The 21,834-nt window shown below is 46.8% G+C and overlaps 1 protein-coding gene and 1 pseudogene across 1 annotated transcript; one reads left to right on the forward strand and one right to left on the reverse strand.

The window, feature by feature from the left end:
• The first annotated feature begins 204 nt into the window (after positions 1-204).
• On the forward strand, positions 205-20,327 carry LOC115618956 (sorting nexin-18-like). The gene is made up of 3 exons (XM_030510947.1): positions 205-1,753; positions 15,744-15,756; positions 20,099-20,327. Exons 1-3 carry the CDS (start codon positions 205-207, stop codon positions 20,325-20,327), a joined length of 1,791 nt encoding a protein of 596 aa, XP_030366807.1.
• LOC115619316 lies at positions 19,730-19,848 on the reverse strand (annotated as a pseudogene).
• Positions 20,328-21,834: the final 1,507 nt, after the last annotated feature.

Raw genomic sequence — 21,834 nt, forward strand, 5'->3', positions numbered from 1 at the left:
GGCTCTTCCGCCCTGCCTCTCGGCTCTGGATTAGTAAAACTGACGATGTGGGATGGTCGCTGGTTGGGTCTCCGCGCCCTGCCTCACCCGCTGGTGCAGCGGAGCTGGGGAAAGCCAGATGCTGCAGCGTCCCCGCCGGTGGGGCGCGGCACGGCAGTACCGTGGCGGCGTGGAGTTCCCGGGGGGAGGTTGGGCGGCGGGCCCATGGCGCTGCGGGTCCGAGCGCTCTACGACTTCAGGTCGGAGAACCCTGGGGAGATCTCGCTGTGGGAGCACAAGGTGCTGAGCCTCTGCAGCGAGCAGGACATCGAGGGCTGGCTGGAGGGCGTCAACAGCCGAGGCGACCGCGGCCTCTTCCCGGCCTCTTACGTGCAGGTGATCCGCTCCCCGGTCACCGAGCTGCCGCCGACGTCCCGCTATGCCAACCTCTCCTCCGGCAGCTTTGAGCCGCTGCCGCCCCATTCCACCTTCAAGCCGGCAGCACTAGAGCTCTTCTCGCTCCCCGCCGCCGCCGGGTACCCTTTCTCACTGGTGCCCTACGGCAGCTCCTACCAACCCAGCCAGGGCAGCGATGACGACTGGGACGACGACTGGGATGAAAGCTCCACGGTGGCCGATGAGCCAGGTGCCCTGGGTAGCTCCTACCATGACTACGAGGTGACGGGCAGCCAGGCCTCTGGCCACTACTGCCTATCCACGCAATCCAAGCTGTCCCTGAGACCCCGCAGTGGCCACCTGGCAGGCCACCCACACCCACCCAGCAGCGGTGCCAAGAGCTCGGCCACGGTGAGCCACAACCTCAACCGCTTCTTCATCTTTGTCAAGTCTGGTGGGGAGGCCTTTGTGCTGGGTGAAGCATCAGGCTTCGTGAAGGACAGGGACAAACTATGTGTAGTGCTGGGCCTCCAGGGCCCTGAGTGGCAGAAGAACCCTTACCCCTTCCAGTGCTCCATTGAGGACCCCACCAAGCAGACCAAGTTCAAGGGCATGAAGAGCTACATTGCCTACAAGCTGGTGCCCAGCCACACCAGGCAGCAGGTGCACTGCCGCTACAAGCACTTTGACTGGCTCTACGGGCGCCTGGCTGAGAAGTTCCCTGTCATCTCTGTGCCCCACTTGCCAGAGAAGCAGGCCACTGGTCGCTTTGAGGAGGACTTCATCTCCAAACGTCGCAAAGGCCTGGCTTGGTGGATGGACCACATGTGTAGCCACCCTGTGCTGGCTCAGTGTCATGCTTTCCAGCACTTCCTCACCTGTCCCAGCACGGATGAGAAGGCCTGGAAACAAGGCAAGCGCAAGGCTGAGAAGGATGAGATGGTGGGTGCCAACTTTTTCCTGACCATCAGTGTCACCACTGGCCCTGAGGCCAGCCTGGACTTGCAAGAGGTGGAAAGCCAGGTGGATGGCTTCAAAGCCTTCACAAAGAAGATGGACAAAAGCACCCTGCATCTTAATCACACGGCGAATGAGTTTGCCCACAAACAAGTCACTGGTTTCAAGAAAGAATACCAGAAGGTGGGGCACTCCTTTAAGTGTCTCAGTCAGGCGTTTCAGCTGGACCAGCAGGCCTTTTCCACTGGCCTCAACCAAGCCATAGCCTTCACTGCAGAAGCCTATGATGCTATTGGGGACCTCTTTGCAGATCAGCCCTGGCAGGACCTAAATGCTGTGATGGATTTGTTAGCACTGTATCAAGGGCATTTGGCCAACTTTCCAGACATCATCCACATCCAGAAAGGTAACACCTTTACGTGTTTACTGAAATGATGAAGTTTTATGTATCAGTGATATGCATACAGATATACAAAGGGCTAAATTTGCTCTGCATCTGGCTTGCTGGCCTTGGGTTAAATCTTTCAGTGTTTACTTGGGTTAACTGTTGCTAAAAATACAAAAAAACACATCAGTGACAATTTTCATTCGGTGCCAAAGGTCTAGACGTTGTTGGGAATTTTATTGGTCAGAGGTTACTGTGTTTGGCTGTGTATCTCTGAAAGAAACCACATCTGCCTATACTGCTGATATGTTAAAGATTAATGAGCTTGTTTACAAACCCTGGAGATCAAGCGGTATGAAAACATCTATCACTCTTTGATGTGTGTTAGGTGTCTTAAACATCTGATCTAGTAGATAATAAATATGAAGTAATCCGAAGATGGAGATAATCTGACCATCTTGTTTGAGGTGCGCATGGTGGTGTGTGTATTTTGCAGTGTCAGATGTTCAGATGAGATGTTTAAAGCTGCTGGGGTTTGTCAATTTGGCCATGCATTAAACTCTCTTGGTGCCTTTGTAAGGATGGGTCATCATCGACCACTAACAATCAATTGCCGAGGTGAGTATCCCCAGAGAGGACGCCTTTAACACCGGAGCGGGGGGAAGCACAGTGTCCCGGAGCCTCAGTTCGGAGCGGCAAGAGCGACCGAGGGAGCCTCAAGTCCTCGACAGGACTTGCCCAGGAGCCGGCAGCTCAGCTGACGCGAGCAGCTGACTCACAGGGGGCGGCGCCAGGAGTGACAGCACCAGCCCTCAGTGGGGAAAAACCCATCCCAGGGAGCGCGGCGAACAGGGCGTGGCACGGCAGTTTGCACGGCAGTTTGCGCAGGCAGGGCGAGCGGGCAGCGAGCGGGATGATGAGCACTCACCTCAGGACCAGGGCCCGCTCTGGGAGCTCTGCCCCGGCGGTGGCCAGCGTAGGCACCCAGACAGAGCCGATGAGAGGGGAGGCTGCGGTGCAGACCTCGGAGTGTAGAAAGTGCCTCGACTGGTCTCTTGAGGCGAGGGTGCACAATGGGCAGGGCTGCACTCGGTGCGCCCTAGTGGAGGTCCTCCTGCAGCAGGTGGCTGAGCTGCGGGAGGCTGTTGGAGAGCTAAAAGATGCCAGGGAAGCTGAGAGGAAGCTGGGCTGCTTGCTCCAGGCCCAAACTGCACAGGGGCTGCAAACGTCTAGCACTGCTCATATAGGAAAGAAGGAGGGCAGCAACCCAGGAAGCTGGGAATTAGTCACGAGAAAAAAGAACAAAAAAAGAAGGAAGAGGACAATTAACGACAAGGGGCTTCCTCCTAAATCTGATGTCCCCACCCAGAACCGCTTCGCGGTTCTGCAGGGGGCTAATGAGAAAGCACCCACCACACCTAATGAGCACCCTGCTGATGCACGAGTAAAGAGGATCGCTACTGGTGCCTCCAGGAAAAAGAGGAGGGTCATAGTAGTAGGGGACTCTACTTTGAAAGGCACAGAGGCACTCATTTGCCGGCCTGATCCAGTCTCGAGGGAGGTGTGTTGCCTGCCAGGGGCTCAGATCAGGGATGTTGCTGAGAGGCTGCCTGCTCTAGTAAGTCCTGCTGACTATTACCCCCTCCTAGTGGTCCATGTGGGTGCTAGAGATATAGATAGCAGTTGCCTGGAGGACATTAAGAAGGACTACAGAGCCCTGGGAGAGGTGGTTAGGGGCTCTGGAGCTCAGATAGTTTTTTCATCGATTCTCCAGGGCAAAGGGGAGGACCTTAAAAAAGCTAGGCATGTTTGGCAGGTTAATAAATGGTTAGAATGGTGGTGCCATAGTCAGGGGTTTGGCTATTTAGAACATGGGGCTCCATTTGGGAGGCCAGATCTACTGGAGGCTGGTGGAGCTGGTCTGACAAAGAAGGGGAAGAGCTGTTTTGGTAGGAGGCTTGCCAGGCTGGTCAGGAAAGCTTTAAACTAGATGTGTTGGGGGAGGGGAGCATTGATCCATCCCAACATTCCTGGTCAGTTGCCAGCACCTGTAATAAGTGCTTGGAGCGATGTAGAGATGTTCCAGCTGCCCCAGCCATTGAGTCGGCTTCATTTGGAGCTTGGCTAAGGTGCCTCTATACAAACAACCATAGTATGGGGAACAAACAAGAGGAATTAGAGATGTGTGCAAGGCTATGGGAATATGATGTCACTGGTATCACAGAAACATGGTGGGATGGCTCCTATGACTGGAATATCGGAATGGAAGGTTACAGGCTGTTTAGAAAAGACAGGCCAGGCAGACGGGGAGGGGGTGTTGCTATCTATGTCAGTGATAGGCTAGAGAGTATGGAACTCTGTCTGGGGACGGGTGATGAGGTAACAGAGTGTTTGTGGGTCAGGATCAAAGGGAAAACAGCAACAGGGGACATTACGGTGGGGATCTGTTACAGGCCGCCTGATCAAGAGGACTCTGTGGATGAAGCGCTCTACAGACAGATAGGAGCAGCCTCACGCTCGCAGGCCCTGGTCCTCATGGGGGACTTCAACTATCCTGACATCTGTTGGAGGGACGGTACGGCCCGGCACAAGCAATCCAGGAGGTTCCTCGATTGTGTGGAAGACAACTTCCTCTTTCAAGCAGTAGAGGAGCCGATGAGGAGAGGTGCCATGCTGGACCCTGTGCTCACCAAGAGGGAGGGACTGGTTGGAAATGTGATGCTCCAGGGCAGCCTTGGCTCTAGTGATCACGAGATGGTTGAGTTTGAGATCCTCAGGACAGTGAGAAGAGCATGCAGCAAGCTCACTGCCCTGGACTTCAAGAAAGCAGACTTTGGCCTCTTCTGGAACCTGCTTAGTAAGGTTCCATGGGATACAGTCCTAGAGGGCAGGGGGGCCCAAGACTGCTGGTCGGTATTCAAGGATCACCTGCTACGTGCTCAAGAGTGTTGCATCCCGACTAGAAGAAAGTGCAGCAGGAGGGCCAGGAGACCTCCATGGATGGACAAGGAGCTGCTGAGGAAACTTAGAGGGAAAAAAGAAGCTTATAGAAGGTGGAAGCGAGGACAGGCAGCCTGGGAAGAATATAGGAGCATTGCCCGGGAAGCTAGGGACCAGGTTAGGAAAGCTAAGGCCCAGCTAGAATTAAGTTTGGCAAGGGATGTAAAAGATAACAGGAAAGGATTCTATAGATAGGTAGCAAATAAAAGACAGACTAGGGACAATGTGGGCCCTCTCCGGAAGCTATCAGGAGAACTGGCTACCATGGATTTGGAGAAGGCTGAGGTTCTTAATGACTTCTTTGCCTCAGTCTTCACCAGCAAATGCTCTGACCACACAACCCAAGTCTTGGAAAGCAAATGCAGGGACTGTGAGAACGAAGACCTTAGGCCCACTATAGGAGAGGATCAGGTTCGAGACCATCTTAAGAACCTGAACATGCACAAGTCCATGGGACCTGATGAAATCCATCCATGGGTCCTGAAGGAGCTGGCGAATGAAGTTGCTAAACCACTGTCCATCATATTTGAAAAATCCTGGCAGTCAGGTGAAGTTCCCGATGACTGGAAGAAGGGTAATATAACCCCCATTTTCAAGAAGGGGAAGGTGGAAGACCCGGGGAACTACAGACCAGTCAGTCTCACCTCTGTGCCCGGCAAAATCTTGGAACAGTTTCTCCTGGAAAACATGCTAAGGCACATGAAAAACAACGAGGTGGTTGGTGACAGCCAACATGGCTTCACTAAGGGGAAATCCTTCCTGACCAATTTGGTGGCCTTCTATGATGGAGCCACGGAACTGATGGACAGGGGCAGAGCAGTTGACGTCATCTACCTGGACTTGTGCAAAGCGTTCGACACTGTCCCACATGACATCCTTGTCTCTAAATTGGAAAGACATCAATTTGATAGATGGACCACTTGGTGGATAAAAAACTGGCTCGATGGCCGCACGCAAAGAGTTGTGGTAAATGGCTCGATGTCCAGTTGGAAACCTGTAACGAGTGGTGTCCCTCAGGGATCAGTGTTGGGACCGGTCCTGTTCAACATCTTTGTCGGCGACATGGACAGTGGGATTGAGTGCGCCCTCAGCAAGTTTGCCGGCGACACCAAGCTGTGTGGTTCGGTTGATACGCTGGAGGGAAGGGATGCCATCCAGAGGGACCTTGACACACTTCAGAGGTGGGCTGATGCCAACCTTATGAAGTTTAACCAAGCCAAGTGTAAGGTCCTACACCTGGGTCGGGGCAATCCCAGGCACTGCTACAGGTTTGGCAGAGAAGAGATTCAGAGCAGCCCTGCAGAGAAGGACTTGGGGGTGTTGGTTGACAAGAAGCTTAACATGAGCCTGCAGTGTGTGCTCGCAGCCAAGAAAGCCAACCGTATCCTGGGCTGCATCAAAAGAAGAGTGACCAGCAGGTCGAAGGAGGTGATCCTGCCCCTCTACTCTGCTCTTGTGAGACCTCACTTGGAGTACTGCGTACAGTTCTGGTGTCCTCAACATAAAAAGGACATGGAGCTGTTGGAGCAAGTCCAGAGGAGGGCCACGAGGATGATAAGAGGGCTGGAGCACCTCCCGTATGAAGACAGGCTGAGAGAGTTGGGGCTGTTCAGCCTGGAGAAGAGAAGGCTGCGTGGAGACCTCATAGCAGCCTTCCAGTATCTGAAGGGGGTCTATAAGGATGCTGGGGCGGGACTCTTCCTTAGGGACTGTTGTGGTAGGACAAAGGGTAATGGGTTCAAACTTAAACAGGGGAAGTTTAGATTAGATATAAGGAAGAAGTTCTTTACAGCGAGGGTGGTGAAGCACTGGAATGGGTTGCCCAGGGAGGTTGTGGATGCTCCATCCCTGGCAGTGTTCAAGGCCAGGTTGGACAGAGCCTTGGACCACATGGTTTAGGGCAAGGTGTCCCTGCCCATGGCAGGGGGGTTGGAACTAGATGATCTTAAGGTCCTTTCCAACCCTTACTATTCTATGATTCTATAAGGGAAATAACAAGGGGAGAGAATCCAATTGCTCACCACTCGCCAACCGATACCCAGCCTGACCCAAGCAGCGATCTGGGCCTTCCGGGTAGCTCCCCCCAGTTTATATAGTGAGCATGAGATGCTGTGGTATGGAATACCCCTTTGGCCAGTTTGGGTCAGGTGTCCCGTCTCTGCTTCCTCCCAGCTTCCCCTCCTCCCTGGCAGAGCATGAGACTGAGAAAGTCCTTGTTTGGAGTAAACATTACTTAGCAACAACTAAAAACATCGGTGTTATCAGCATTGTTCCCAGGCTGAAAGTTGAAAACGCAGCACTGCACCAGCTACTAAGAAGGAGAAAAATGACTGCTGTAGCTGAACCCAGGACATAGTGATACTGCAGCATTCAGATTTCTAAGAGCATTTAAAGGACACTAGGGAAAAAGTAGAGCGGTATCTGCATTTCGTTTGGATCTTGACTCTTTTCTAGTGGGAGATGTCCCTGCCCATCGCAGGGGCAGATGGAACTAGATGATCTTAAGTTCCTTTCCAACCCTAACCATTCTATGAAAAACTTAAATGGTACATATGAGTGCTGAAAAGCACAGACTGTCTTAGATTTGGGCAAAACCAGCATTACATAGTGTTAGCCTTTCAGGCTATGGTGCAAAATACTATGCATGTGATAACAGCAACAGATACACTTTAGCTGGATTTTAAAATCAAATTATTCCTGTCAGGCCTTCTTTCAGACATCACCGTAGGTACCTTGAAGTCAGAACTACTCATAAACACAATTTAAACATGCTGTAGTGGCTGAAATAAGGATGGCTGTTTCCTGAAAACAGTCTGTGTACAATACATCTAAATATATGTTAGTTTTAAAGTCACCGCATTCAAGATTTGAATGGAAATCTTCTGACTTTGCAGTTTTTACATGGAGTTACCTAGCAGTATGGGCTTTTTGTGTTTTGTTAATGGGGTTATGCATGGCAGTAGGTGCAATAGACAGATAATTTCCTTTTGCCATCTTGCTCTTAATTCCTATTATCAACTCTTTCAAGGGCAAACTATGGCTTGTTGCTCACATAGCAGTGTCATGTAGCATGGCCCAGTGAAACATTCGTACTGGAGATGCTACACACCAAAACTTGTAGATTCTTCTGGGGGACTCTAGAGCTGAAATGCACATTGCCGATGTGATAATTTAAATATTTTTTCAGTAGCATGAGCATTTTGGAGTCTTTGAATGTGCACAGGTATGATTACAATCCTTGTACATCTGGATAAATAAATTGGCCATGTATGCTCTTCCTATGTGTGTGTACACCAACTTGCAGATGTATGCATAATGAATCTAATCAGGGCTTAAATATGGCATTATTAAAAAACAAACAAACAAACAAACAAAACCCAACAACAAACAAAAAACCAAACAACAAAAAACCCTGACCATTTAGACATGTATTGTGTCCATTAACACTGGTAGCTCTTTAAAATTGAGTGACATTTGACACTGCATTCTAATACCATTATTAATCGGTTATATATTAATTAAATCAGTGGGCCGATGCCAACCTCATGAAGTTCATCCAAGCCAAGTGCAAGGTCCTACACCTGGGTCAGGGCAATCCCAGGCACAGCTACAGGCTGGGCAGAGAAGTGATTCAGAGCAGTACTGCGAAGAAGGGCTGGGCGGTGTTGGTCAATGAGAAACTAAACGTGAGCCAGCAATGTGTGCTCACAGCCCAGAAAGCCAAGCATATCCTGGGCTGCATCAAAAGAAGCATGACCAGCAGGTTGAAGGAGGTGATCCTGCCCCTCTACTCTGCTCTCATGAGATCCCACTTGGAGTACTGTGTGCAGTTCTGGTGTCCACAACGTAAGGACATGGAGCTGTTGGAGTGAGTCCAGAGGAGGGCCACGAGGATGATAAGGGGGCTGGAGCACCTCCCGTATGAAGACAGGCTGAGAAAATTGGGGCTGTTCGGCCCGGAGAAGAGGAGGCTGTGTGGAGACCTCACAGCAGCCTTCCAATATCTGAAGGGGGCCTATAAGGATGCTAGAGAGACTCTTTATCAGGGACTGTAGTGATAGGACAAGGGGTAATGGGTTTAAACTTAAACAGGGAAGTTCAGGTTAGATATAAGGAAGAAGTTCTTTACTGTGAGGGTGGTGAGGCACTGAAACAGGTTGCCCAAAGAAGTGGTAAACGCTCCATCCCTGGCAATGTTCAAGACCAGGTTTGACAGAGCCTTGGGTGACACAGTCTAGTGCGAGGCATCCCTGCCCATGGCAGGGGGGTTGGAACTAGATGATCTTAAGGTCCTTTCCAACCCTAACTATTCTATGATTCTATGATATTATTGTTAGCAATGCTGTTTGCAAAGCTGTGCAAACTAAAACCACTTTTTTTTCTAAGATTTAGTAAACTAAGTCTGCAAACTTCAGTAGATACCGAACATATTAAAAATGACATTTTAGAACAAATGATTGTTTGCTTTTTAAAATAAAGCACATGCACTTTTTTATTGCATGCTTTGGGAAGGTTCTTCAGTTGTCTTAAAATAAGCTAAAACTTTCCCTCTGTTAAGTTATTTTAAAGATAATTTTTTCACTAATAATTCAACACTTCACTTAGAGGCACTTCAAAAAAAAAAAAAGCAAGTTTGTGCTTAAGCATATGTATAAGCTTTTGTCATACATTGCTGACCTCCAGTTGTATTCTGCCTAGGTTTTAAAGGAAATTCCAATATAGGACCAGTATGAATCTATATGCATTAAGAGAGCAGTATTAATGGCTGCAAGATTTCACCTTGGATTCCTTCCCCTAATTATAAATTTCTTGTTTTAATGGTAAAAAAATTAATAATGCATAATATGTCTAGTCTGGAGGGGTTTAGTGTTTGGTAATGTATTTTTTTATTGATGTAAAATAATGTGACGATTATATATGCTCTATAACTTAATTATGCTTTCAGCTGCTGATGCTGTAATTTTCAGTATTTTTCTACCAGTTTGGTCATTTCAGAAATAACATCTAAAGCTGTTTCCTACATCACAACTGAAGAATTGTCATGTTTATTTAACCAGCTCCGTCTGGCTTCCAGTAAGATCCAAATTTCAGTTTTTCACAGCCTTGCATGGTTTCCTGCCATGCCAGCAGAACACAGAGAAAATTTTTTCTCAGTTTTGTTTGTTAAAAGAAGCATCCTTTTTGCAGAAGAGGGGATTAAATATTTTTCAGATTGTGCCCTACCTCACAGATTCCTCGCTTCTTGGAGGAGAAAATACAGATCTTCTGTCATGGTCCTGCTGCTGGCATCACTACATGTGGAAAAGGTTTTTCGGTAGGTTTTTTTTTAGGCCAGGCTGGAGATGATGAGGTCAATCAGTTGTAGCAGCCAGTGCCAAGCTTTTAGCCACCATGCTGGTGGGTCATGGGGACTGGGAAGGTGTGGAGCCAGGCCCTGACACCACCTCACAGCCCCTGGGGATAGTCGCTGCTCTTGGCCTCTGGGCAGCTCTTCAGTGCACTGAGTTCAGAGTGTGGCTTCTGCCACTCAAATACCAGTGTCCTCAACAATACGTCTTTAGTCTACACTTACCTTGTTAATAACTTCCCTGCCACAGTTTAAAAAAGAAAAGGAAAATCTTCTATATGGTCTTACATCACACCAGAGGGGTATTTCTTATGCTTGCGACTCAGAGCTTGTACCAGGACTGCAGACAGGAGATGCCACTTACAGCACAGCCTAAATGCAAATTAAAGAGAAAAATATGATTTTTAAGAATAGAGAAGTACTGATAACAGAGGAAATATTTTCTGAGTATTTGCTATTAAAAATACACCCCAGCCCAGTTAACAAGTTGTTGTTAGAAGTTGAATGGAGAAAAATCACACATGCTTTTCTGAATTTAGGAATTCCAGATTTTATTTATAATGCAAGGCACAACCCCCATTACATTTCAGAAATGCAACAAACTCTTTTTTTTTTTTTTTTCTTCTCAAGTCTGCTAAATCATCTGGTATTTTAACTTAGCTGTAGTAAGAGCATTTGACTCTCCATTCTACCTGACTGACTGGTGAGCGATTGGAGATGGGCAGGGGATAAGCCACAGCAGGCAGGGGAACATGAGAAGTGGGAACAAAATACAATGAGCAGCAGCTGTGCTGCCTGGTTCCCTCCCAACTCACTGCCCGTAGAGCAAACCCAGACATTGCTGTGCACAAAGTCATGTTCCAAATCTGAATTGCGTAGATGTGTCAGGGCACTGGGGGAAGGTGTATTCGAAATGGTGTATTAAACAGATACAGGAAGGAAAGGACAGAAGATAATATTACTGATGATGAACTGCATTTTTACTGTTTAATGGTGTGTACTACATGCGTGGATTCCAGTTGGCAAGAAGACAAACCTGCTTCTCCAGCAGAGTGGAGCTTGTCTTCCTGAAAGATTTAAGCAGAGAGGTTTCTCTGTTTGCTGACTAGTGTCACTGTAGGGAGTACAGAAAAGCATTTCTTCAAGGCAATGTATAGGGAGTCAGATCAGTGAACTGTAGTAATTTCTATCGTGTATTGGGTTTGCCTGGCAAGGTTTTGGTAGCAGGAGGGGCTACAGGGGTGGCTTCTGTGAGAAGCTGCTAGAAGCTTCCCTTATGTCCAATAGAGCCAATGCCAGCCAGCTCCAAGGCAGACCAGCCACTCGCCAAGGTCGAGCCGATCAGTGATGGTGGTAGTGCCTCTGGGATAACGTATTTAAGAAGGGGGAAAAACCTGCTGTGCAACAGCAGTCAGAAGAGAGGAGTGCAAATATGTGAGAGAAACAACTTTGCAGACACCAAGGATCAGTGAAGAAAGAGGGAGAGAGGAGGTGCTCCAGGTGCTAGAGAAGACATTTCCCTGCAGCCCGTGGTGAAGACCATGGTGAGGCAGGCTGCCCCCCTGCAGCCCATGGAGGTTAATAGTGGAGCAGATATTCACCTGTGGAGGATCCCACGCTGGAGCAGGTGGATGCCCAAAGGAGGCTGTGATGCTGTGGGAAGTCTGTGCTAGAGCAGGCTCCTGGCAGGACCTGGAGCAGGGGAAAGAGTGTGAGGAGTCCTCTCCCTGAGGAGGGAGTGGTAGAAACATCTGATGAACTGACCACAACCCCCATTCCCTGTACCCCTACACTGCTCACAGGGTGGAGGAGGTAGAGAAAATTGGGAGTAAAGTTGAGCCCAGGAAGAAGGGAGGGGTGGGGAGAAGGAGTTTTAAGACTTGATTTTATTTCTCGTTAGTCTACTCTGACTTTTGACTGGCAATAAATTAAATTAATTTCCCTGAGTCAAGTCTGTTTTGCCTGTGATTGGTAATTGGTGAGTGATCTCTGCCTGTCCTTATCTCCACCCACAAGCCTTTTGTTATATATTCTCTCTCCTGTCCAGCTGAGGAGGGGTAGTGATAGAGCAGCTTAGGGTGGTGCCTGGCCAGGATTAATCTTCCACGTATGGTAAGAAGTAATATGAAAGGAGAGAGTTAGTTAAGACATTACAAATAGCTGAAGGAAGAAGTAACTTAAATGTGATAATAAAGGTTGTGAAAAATGCCATATCACTAATGTTTTTTGAGAAGATGAAAGCTTTTTTGCTCTGATGGGTTTTAGTTATATGAATAAAATCTGTATATAATATTTAAGACAAAGAAGTTGCTCTTATAGGAAATTGAAACATGAACATAAATGTCTGAGATGCATCTTGGTATTCTGTATCACTATATGAGTATTGCTTTGGGTGAGTCTGGTTTGGGTGATATTTTGTTTTTGTAGGATGTGTGTGCTTTAAGTAGCTGGTTGGAGGAGGAGGGCATTCAGTTCCTTTGCTCTGAGTTTCTTCTAGCTCTTAATTAGAACTAACTGTGTTAGTTCTACCTGGATGTCTATAACTTTGAAATATACTTTGAGATTCTCTGGTACTCAATAATTAATTTTGGGGTATCTGTAGTGTATAAGCAGAATGGTGTATTGGCAAGGTTTTGTGTATTCAGATCTCCTTTTGATGTTTAAAAAAGATTGTGAAAAATCATGATGTTTCACAAAGTCCGATTTCTGAATGAGGCTATTTTTCTGGCTTAAATTGATCTGGCTAGTTTTCTAGTGCTTTAATTTTTTTTCCACTGTGGGTATATTTTTTCAGATATTCTCTGACAGACACCATCTGATTATTCAGATTGTGAAATAAGCATGTTTTACCAACTTTTGCAATCTAGAGCCTTAAATAAAAATTGTTGGTGTTTTTTGGGGGTTTTTTTGGTTTTTTGTAACAAGATCCACTGTTCTGTGATTTATGTTTTTTTATCTGAAAAGCTTTTACTCTCATTCATATATGCACACATACAAATATATTTAGAAAGCCTTGGTTCTGTGTTCAGCTGTAACAGTCATTATTCTCCTTCTTAGTAGCTGGTGCAGTGCTGTGTTTTGGCTTTAGTCTGAGAACAGTGCTGATAACACTGATGTTTTTGTTGTTGTTAAGTAATGCTTATTCTGATCAAGGACTTGCCAGTATCTCATGCTCTGCTAGTGAGGAGAGGCATGGGAAGCTGGGAGGAAGCAGAGACAGGACACGTGACCCAAACTAGCCAAAGGGGTATTTCATACCACAGCATGTCATGCCCAGTATATAAACCAGGGGGAGTTACCCAGAAGGGACCAATTGGACTGCTTGGGGAAGAGCTGTGTATCACTCAGCGGATGGTGAAGAATTGTAGTGTGCATCACTGGTGTTTATTGTGGGCTTTTTTCCCTTCCCTTTTTAGTTTTATATTCTCTACCCTTGTTATTTCCCTTATCATTATTATTAGTAGTAGGAGTAGTAGTTAATATTATACTTTAGTTATTGGTGTCCTGGGTTCAGCTATAGCAGTCATTTTTCTCCTTCTTAGTAGCTGGTGCAGTGCTGCGTTTTTGACTTTCAGCCTGGGAACAATGCTGATAACACCGATGGTTTTAGTTGTTGCTAAGCAATGTTTACTCCGACCAAGGACTTTCTCAGTCTCACGCTCTGCCAGGGAGGAGGGGAAGCCGGGAGGAAGCAGAGACAGGACACCTGACCCAAACTAGCCAAAGGGGTATTACATCTCATAACACGTCATGCCCAGTATATAAACTGGGGGGAGTTACCCGGAAGGCTCAGATCGCTGCTCGGGTCGGGCTGGGTATCAGTCGGCGAGTGGTGAGCAATTGTATTCTCTCCCCTTGTTATTTGACTTATCATTATTATTATTAGCGGTGGTAGTATGGTTTTGTATTATACCTTAGTTACTGGACTGTTCTTATCTCAACCTGTGGGAGTTAAATTCTTCCGATTCTCCTCTCCATCCCTCCGGGACCTGGGGGAGTGAGCGAGCGCCTGTGTGGTTCCGAGTTACCGGCTGGGCTTAAACCATGACAGTTCTTTCTGGCACCCAATGTGGGGCACGAAAGGTTGAGATAACAACAGATCTCACCAGAGTGTGTCTAATTATATTTGTGATAAGCATTCATTGTTACTACTCATCACAATGTTGATTTATTTGCACTCAGAGTTGTTGCACTTAATCTCAGAGTTTCAGCATGTAGTACTTACCTAGAGGTAGTATTTGCTGTTTTAGTGTTTATCAGCTGGGGGGCCTGGGCTAAGGTTCTTGTTTCACTGTACTTCATGGTAATGACTTGTAATACAATAGACTCATTGATCATGAAACTGGTCTGGCTGGCATTCCCAGCGTCGTCATCACCTCTATACTTTGGGAGGTATATAATGAAAATTTTTAGGAATTGCATATCTTTTTTTTTTCTCCTTGGGGGGTCAACCTACAAAGGAGGCATTCCCTTACACCCCCTGCTCCCCCACCAGGCTATTTGCAACAGCATTTGAGACTTCTGAAGGTTTTGGATGGCCTTTGAGTACCCTTGAGACCTGCCTGCTGATTGTGCTGGGGATCAGCATGTTGGCACACATACGGACTGTGTTTTACCCACAGCCATCCCACCCTGGGAACACCCTATTTCGTCTGATCTCGAAATTTAAGCAGTATCAGGTTCAAATCTGGTCTAGGGTTAGACGACGATATAGGAGGACCACCAAGAGATTTTCCCTGAGGCTGGACAGTTATGAGTGGCAGGGTGTGTGGGATAGTATGGGCAAGTACCTAGGCCAGTGGGCCCCTCCAGTGCTTTGGAACTTCACCACTGAACAAGTGCAACATCCGGAAAAACTAGTAAAACACTTAAACGAGGTGTGCTGTCGTCCTGGTTATACCAAAGAGGGCCAACTCGGTGCAAGGTACTGGGGCTTTGCCTACGCCTACAGAGCCCTGCTCAACACTATCCAGGACATACAGAGGGAAAAAAATGTCTCTGGATCTTATGGCAAAGGAACAGACAATGCAGCTACTCCAACTCCAAACACAGCAGCTACTCAAACTCCAATAGCAACAGACAGTGCAGCTACTCCAAGCACCGCATCTGCACCAACTCCAGCAACAAGTAGAGCAGCTACTCAAACCACAAGAGTAACAGACAATGCAGCTGTTGGTGTTACTCAACCCCCAAGCACAGCAGCTGCACCATCCCCGGCAACAGACACTGCAGCCACTCCAACCACAGTGATAGACACTGCAGCTAAACCAAATGGCCAATTTGTGACAATATCGGTTGCTCCTGTAACCAAAAGCAAACAAGAAGCACAAAAAGCAACCCCTGCAGTGAAGTAAAATGAAGTCCCAATGCAGTTACTACAGGGGACAGCAACTGAACAAGAGTTAGTACTATATGAATTTGAGCAAGAGGAAGAAGCTGTGACTTCTCGACCCCGGACCTCGACCGAGCTGCAGAATATGTGAAAAGATTTCACCTGTCTTCCAGGGGAGCAGATCGTCACCTCATTGCTCTGATGCTGGGACAGTAGGGCTGATGGTCACGAACTAGAATGTAGGGAAGCCAAGCAGCTGGGATCACTTCCTAGGGAAGGAGGAGGAACTGAGATAGCGATTGCAAAAGAGAAATGAGCCCTCCGCCTTTGGAGGTGGCTCTTGGCAGCTGTGAAGGAAAGGTTTCCCTACAAGGACGATGTTATGAGTCACTCAGCCAACTGGACCACGATAGAGAGAGGCATCCAGTCCCTGAGGGAATCAGCCATTCTAGAGATGATCTATCATAGGACGGATGCCGGGAATGCATCCGTAGATCCAGATGAAGTCGAATGTACATGACCCATGTGGCTAAAACGTACACGGAGTGCGCCATCATCATATGCCCCCTCATTGGCATCAATGATCTGGAGTGACGTAACACCACCAAAAGCAGATGAAGTGACTCGTCAACTCCGAGAGTTCAAAGACAATCTCACCCCTTCCATCATTTCAGCTTTGGAAAAACTGTCCAAGCAGTTCAAACAATTCAGAGACGATTTATCCGATCTATCCAGCTCCCCATGTGTGTACCAACCCATGTCTCAATTCTTAACAGAAGGCGCCCTACTGCTCAAGAGAGAAAATATAGGAGGTACACGCCGAGGGCCACCCTATGGTTTTACCTGCAGGATCACGGAGAAGACATGAGAAAGTGGGATGGAAAACCTACCTCAGTTCTGGAGCAACGGGTGCGTGAACTGAAGAGGAGAACAATGGTCAAGGCTGATCCTCCCATGAAAGTTGCTGCTCCAGTCTTTGGTGAGCAATTCGCCAGATTGAGTGGAAGAGCTGATTTTACTCCAGCTCCTGTGATAAGGAATACTAATCCCTTTCTACAAGACATAAGAGGACAATCTTGTGATCACTATTAGAGGGGCCCTGTCTCCAGCCAGGTGGAGGAGAGGGATAATCGGGTTTACTGGACTGTGTGGATCAGATGGCCTGGCACATCAGTCCCACAGAAGTATAAGGCTCTAGTAGATACCGGTGCACAGTGTACCCTGATGCCATCAAGGTATCAAGGGGTGGAACCCATTTATATTTCTGGAGTGACAGGAGGATCCCAAGAGTTGAGTGTACTGGAGGCTGAAATCAGCCTGACTGGGAGGAAGTGGCAAAAGCACCGCCTTGTGACTGGTCCAGGGGCTCCATGCATCCTTGGCCTAGACTATCTCAGGAGAGGGTACTTCAAAGACCCAAGAAGGATATCAATGGGCTTTTGGTATCGCTGCCTTGGAGACAGAGGAAATGAAGCAGCTGTCCCCCTTGCCTGGTCTCTCAGAGGATCCTTCTGTTGTCGGGTTGCTGAAAGTCGAAGAACGAGTGCCAATTGCGACCACAACAGTGCACCGGCACCAATATCTCACCAACCGAGACTCCCTGATTCCCATCCGTAAGCTGATCCATAGACTGGAGAGCCAAGGAGTGATCAGCAAGACCCACTCACCCTTTAATAGCCCCATATGGCCAGTGCAAAAGTCTAACGGAGAGTGGAGACTAACAGTAGACTATCGTGGCCTGAATGAAGTCACACCACCATTGAGTGCTGCCGTACCAGACATGCTAGAAATTCACTATGAACTGGAGTCAAAGGCAGCCAAGTGGGATGCCACAATTGATATTGCCAATGCGTTCTTCCCAATCCTTTTGGCAGCAGTGAGCCGGCCACAGTTTGCTTTTACTTGGAGGGGCTTCCTGTACACTTGGAATCGACTGCCCCAGGGGTGGAATCACAGCCCTACCATCTGCCACGGAGTGATCCAGAATGCACTGGAACAGGGGCAAGCTCCAGAACACCTGCAATACATTGATGACATCATCGTGTGGGGCGATACAGCAGAAGAAGTTTTTGATAAAGGGAGGAAGATAATCCAAATCCTGCTGAAGGCCAGTTTTGCCATAAAATGGAGTAAGGTCAAGGGACCTGCACAGGAGATTCATTTTTTGGGAATAAAATGTCAGGATGGACGTTGCCAGATCCCCCCAGATGTGATCAACAAGATAACAGCAATGTCTCCACCAACTAACAAGAAAGAAACACAAGCTTTCTTAGGTTTTGTGGGGTTCTGGAGAATGCACATCCCAAATTATAGTCTGATTGTAAGCCCTCTCTATCACGTGACACGGAAGAAGAATGATTTCAAATGGGGCCCTGAGCAACAACAAGCCTTTGAACAAATTAAACGAGAAATAGTTCATGCAGTAGCCCTTGGACCAGTCCGGGCTGGGCCAGATGTGAAAAATGTGCTCTATACCGCAGCTGGGGAGAATGGTCCTACCTGGAGCCTCTGGCAGAAAGCTTCAGGAGAGACTCGAGGTCAACTCCTCGGCTTTTGGAGTTGGGGATACAGAGGATCTGAGGCCAGCCACACTCCCACTGAAAAAGAGATACTGGCAGCCTATGAAGGGGTTTGAGCTGCTTCAGAAGTGATTGGCACTGAAGCACAGCTTCTCCTGGCACCCGGGTTGCCTGTGCTGGGCTGGATGTTCAAAGGCAGGGTCTCCTCTACCCATCATGTGACCAATGCTACATGGAGTAAGTGGGCCACAGCAACCACACAACGAGCTCGAACAGGGAATCCCAGTCATCCAGGAATTCTAGAAGTCATCATGGACTGGCCAGAGGGCAAAGATTTTGGGATGTCACCAGAAGAGGAGGTGATGCGTGCTGAAGAGGCCCCACCATATAATGAACTGTCAGAGAGTGAAAAGCAATATGCCTTGTTTACTGATGGGTCCTGCTGTATTGTGGGAAAGCATCAGAGATGGAAGGCAGCTGTATGGAGTCCCCTGAGACAAGTTGCAGAAACTGCTGAAAGAGAGGGTGAATCAAGTCAGTTTGCAGAGGTGAAAGCCATCCAGCTGGCCTTGGACATTGCTGAATGAGAAAAATGGCCAGTACTTTATCTCTATACTGACCCATGCATGGTGGCAAATGCCCTGTGGGGGTGGTTGCAGCAATGGAAGCAGAGCAACTGGCAACGCAGAGGGAAACCCATCTGGGCTGCTGCAGCGTGGCAAGATATTGCTGTGCAGGTGCAGAACCTGGTGGTGATAGTGTGCCACGTAGATGCTCATGTACCCAAGAGTCAGGCCACTGAGGAATACCAGAACAACCAACAGGTGGATAAAGCTGCTAAGATTGAAGTGGCTCAGGTGGACTTAGATTGGCAACATAAGGGTGAATTATTTTTAGCCTGGTGGGCCCAAGACACCTCAGGCCATCAAGGCAGAGATGCAACATATAGATGGGCTCGTGATCAAGGGGTGGACTTAACACTGGACAGGTTATTCACGAATGTGAAACATGTGCTGCAATTAAGCAAGCCAAGCAGTTAAAGCCTCTCTGGTATGGAGGACTATTGCTGAAGTGTAAGTATGGGGAGGCCTGGCAGATTGACTATATTACACTCCCACCGACCCGCCAAGGCATGCGCTATGTGCTTACCATGGTGGAAGCAACCACCGGATGGCTGGAAACATACACTGTGCCCCATGCCACTGCCCGGAACACTATCCTGGGCTTTGAGAAACAAGTCTTGTGGCGTCACGGCCCCCCAGAGAGAATTGTGTCAGACAATGGGACTCATTTCCGGAACAACCTCATAGACACTTGGTCCAAAGAGCATGGCATTGAGTGGGTATATCACATCCCCTACCATGCACCAGCCTCTGGGAAAATTGAATGGTGCAATGGGCTGTTAAAAACGACCCTGAGAGCAATGGGTGGTGGGACTTTCAAACACTGGGATACACATTTACCAAAAGCCACCTGGTTGGTCAACACTAGGGGATCTGCCAACAGGGCTGGCCCAGCCCAATCAGAACTTTTACATACTGTAGAGGGGGATAACGTTTCTGTGGTGCACTTAAAGAATTTGTTGGGGAAGACAGTCTGGGTTATTCCTGCTTCAGCTAAACGCAAACCCACTCGTGGGGTTGCTGTTGCTCAGGGACCTGGATATACTTGGTGGGTAATGCAGGAAGATGGCAAAGTCCAATGTGTACCTCAAGGGGATTTAATTTTGGGGGAAAACAGCCAATGAACTCAGTTGTATGCTGTTGCTTGCTGTATAATGCGTTTATAGCCCACCAGGTAGATATCTTCAGGTCAGCCTACAGCACCCAGGATTCTCAGGCGGTCTCCCATCCAAGTACTAACGGAGCCCTACCCTGCTTAGCTTCTGACATCAGACGAGATTGGGTGTTTTCAGGGTGGTGTGGCTGTTGGACTGTTCTTATCTCAACCTGTGGAGTTTACATTCTTTCAGTTCTCTTTCCCATTCCTCCGTGAGGGGAAGAAGGGGGGGAGTGAGCGAGGGGCTGCATGGCTCTGAGTTACCAGCTTGGCTTAAACCACATCAGCCTTCTATGAATCCTTGTTGTTACTAAATCACTTGTTGAAGTACAGTAGTTCAGTCTACGTTGTCCTCAAAGTTCAACTCTTTTGTTCTTTACACAGGAGCCCTTACCAAAATATAGTAAGCTACATGTAGAAGAGGGGAAGATGGAGCTCCAAAAAGCTGAGGGTATTCAAGAATGCTGTAACATTATTTCTTTTGTGACCCTAGCAGAAATTAATCATTTCCACAAAATTCGTGTGAGGGACTTTAAATCACAGATGCAACATTTCTTGCAACAGCAAATACTCTTTTTTCAAAAAGTGACGCAAAAGCTAGAAGAAGCTCTTCACAAGTATGACAGTGTTTAATTTCTGAACTTCGATTTGTGAGCTTTTCTCAGTATGAGTGTGACTAAAGCAGCAGAGCAAACCTTGCTGCTGAAGAACTGTTGCCAGTGGTAGATGGTGGTACAAGGATGGTTTTCTGTTCACCTTGGAATTCTGGTTTAATTTCCAGTTATGTAGAAAGGAAGCAGTTATAGAGCTATGTAGTAGAAACAGTACCACACATTCTAACTAAGTTATATTGTGTATGTGTACACTGCCATTGTAACTTTTTTGAAATAATGAGTATACTATTTGCCTTATTGCTTTTTGAAATATGATATTTTAGTGCATATTTTGTAGACCTCAAAACCTTTTGGATCTTTAAGGAAGTTAGTTAGATAAAAGCCCACTTCAGATGCCTTTTTTACATTCCTGGATTTGGATTCTCTGTTTACAGACTCCTAGTGGAGCAGCCATGTGATTCTGTGCCTTTAGACTATTTTTCTCTTTCTGGTAAGTCACTTTTATTACTTAATAAATGAAGGGTTCATGCCTCTAACAGGAACTGATTATGAATCCTCATATTGACTGGAAAAAAACCACAAAACGGCTGCCATCCAGTTTGCACAGCAAGTACCATCTTATGACAAATGTTGTCTCAAAAAGGAGAACTTAAATCTATTCATGCTTTCCCTGAAAATGGAGACTACTTGTTACATGTACTAGGATGGTAAGTACGTATACAAAAATACACCACTAAATCCTTTTTCCGTAATGAATATTAGTTGGGTTGGGTTTTTTGTTTTTATTTTTTAGTATAAAACATTACTGTGAGTGGAAATTTGAAGAGCTAGCCTAATAAAAATTATATTTATCAAGGAGATATGAATGCAAGCTGTGTGGCTAGAACATTTGTAAGTTTGAAATGATCAGCTCATTGTTCATTGCTGATTCAGTTTATCTTCAGACTTGCATCTACATTGCCAGTTGTCTGAGTTGAGTTGAAACTCCACTGTGATTCATTAGTTTAGTAAGTTACAAATTTTTAGGGATGTTCAGTAATATAAATGATCTGAAATAAGTCTTGCCTGAACTGACTTGGAAATCAGGTTGCAACTTTTATGTTTATAACACTCAAGAATTAACAGTTCTCTAAATTTTTGTATAAATATTTTTGACAAGCAGGGTGCATTTATATATACATAAACACTATCTTTTGAAGAGTTTTCTGGCTTATTTCCCTTGAATTAAGTCTGAAGTATGTGTTTGTAACCTATTGGTTTCCTTCTTCTAGGTCAGTATGAAAGAGGGTTTTTATTTCTCCTACCTTTTTTCTCCTAAACAAAAATAACAAAACCTTCCAAGGAAGCAAAGTGTTTACTTTTTAATTAATTACATTCATTAAATTAAAATTAAATTAATTTTATTCAATTATTTAAAATAAATTTCTATGATGGTATGAAATTTATCAAAGATAGCTTAAACAAAAGCTGGAAAAGGAAGTTAAGCAATAGTTACATTTAAGTACAAATGATTCCTCACCTACGCA

The sequence above is a fragment of the Strigops habroptila genome, chromosome W, assembly GCF_004027225.2.
Source record: "Strigops habroptila isolate Jane chromosome W, bStrHab1.2.pri, whole genome shotgun sequence".
Lineage (NCBI taxonomy): Eukaryota > Metazoa > Chordata > Aves > Psittaciformes > Psittacidae > Strigops > Strigops habroptila.

Excerpts from the sequence above, each read along its gene's own strand:
- LOC115618956 (XM_030510947.1), top strand. The coding sequence starts at position 205 with ATGGCGCTGCGGGTCCGAGCGCTCTACGACTTCAGGTCGGAGAACCCT.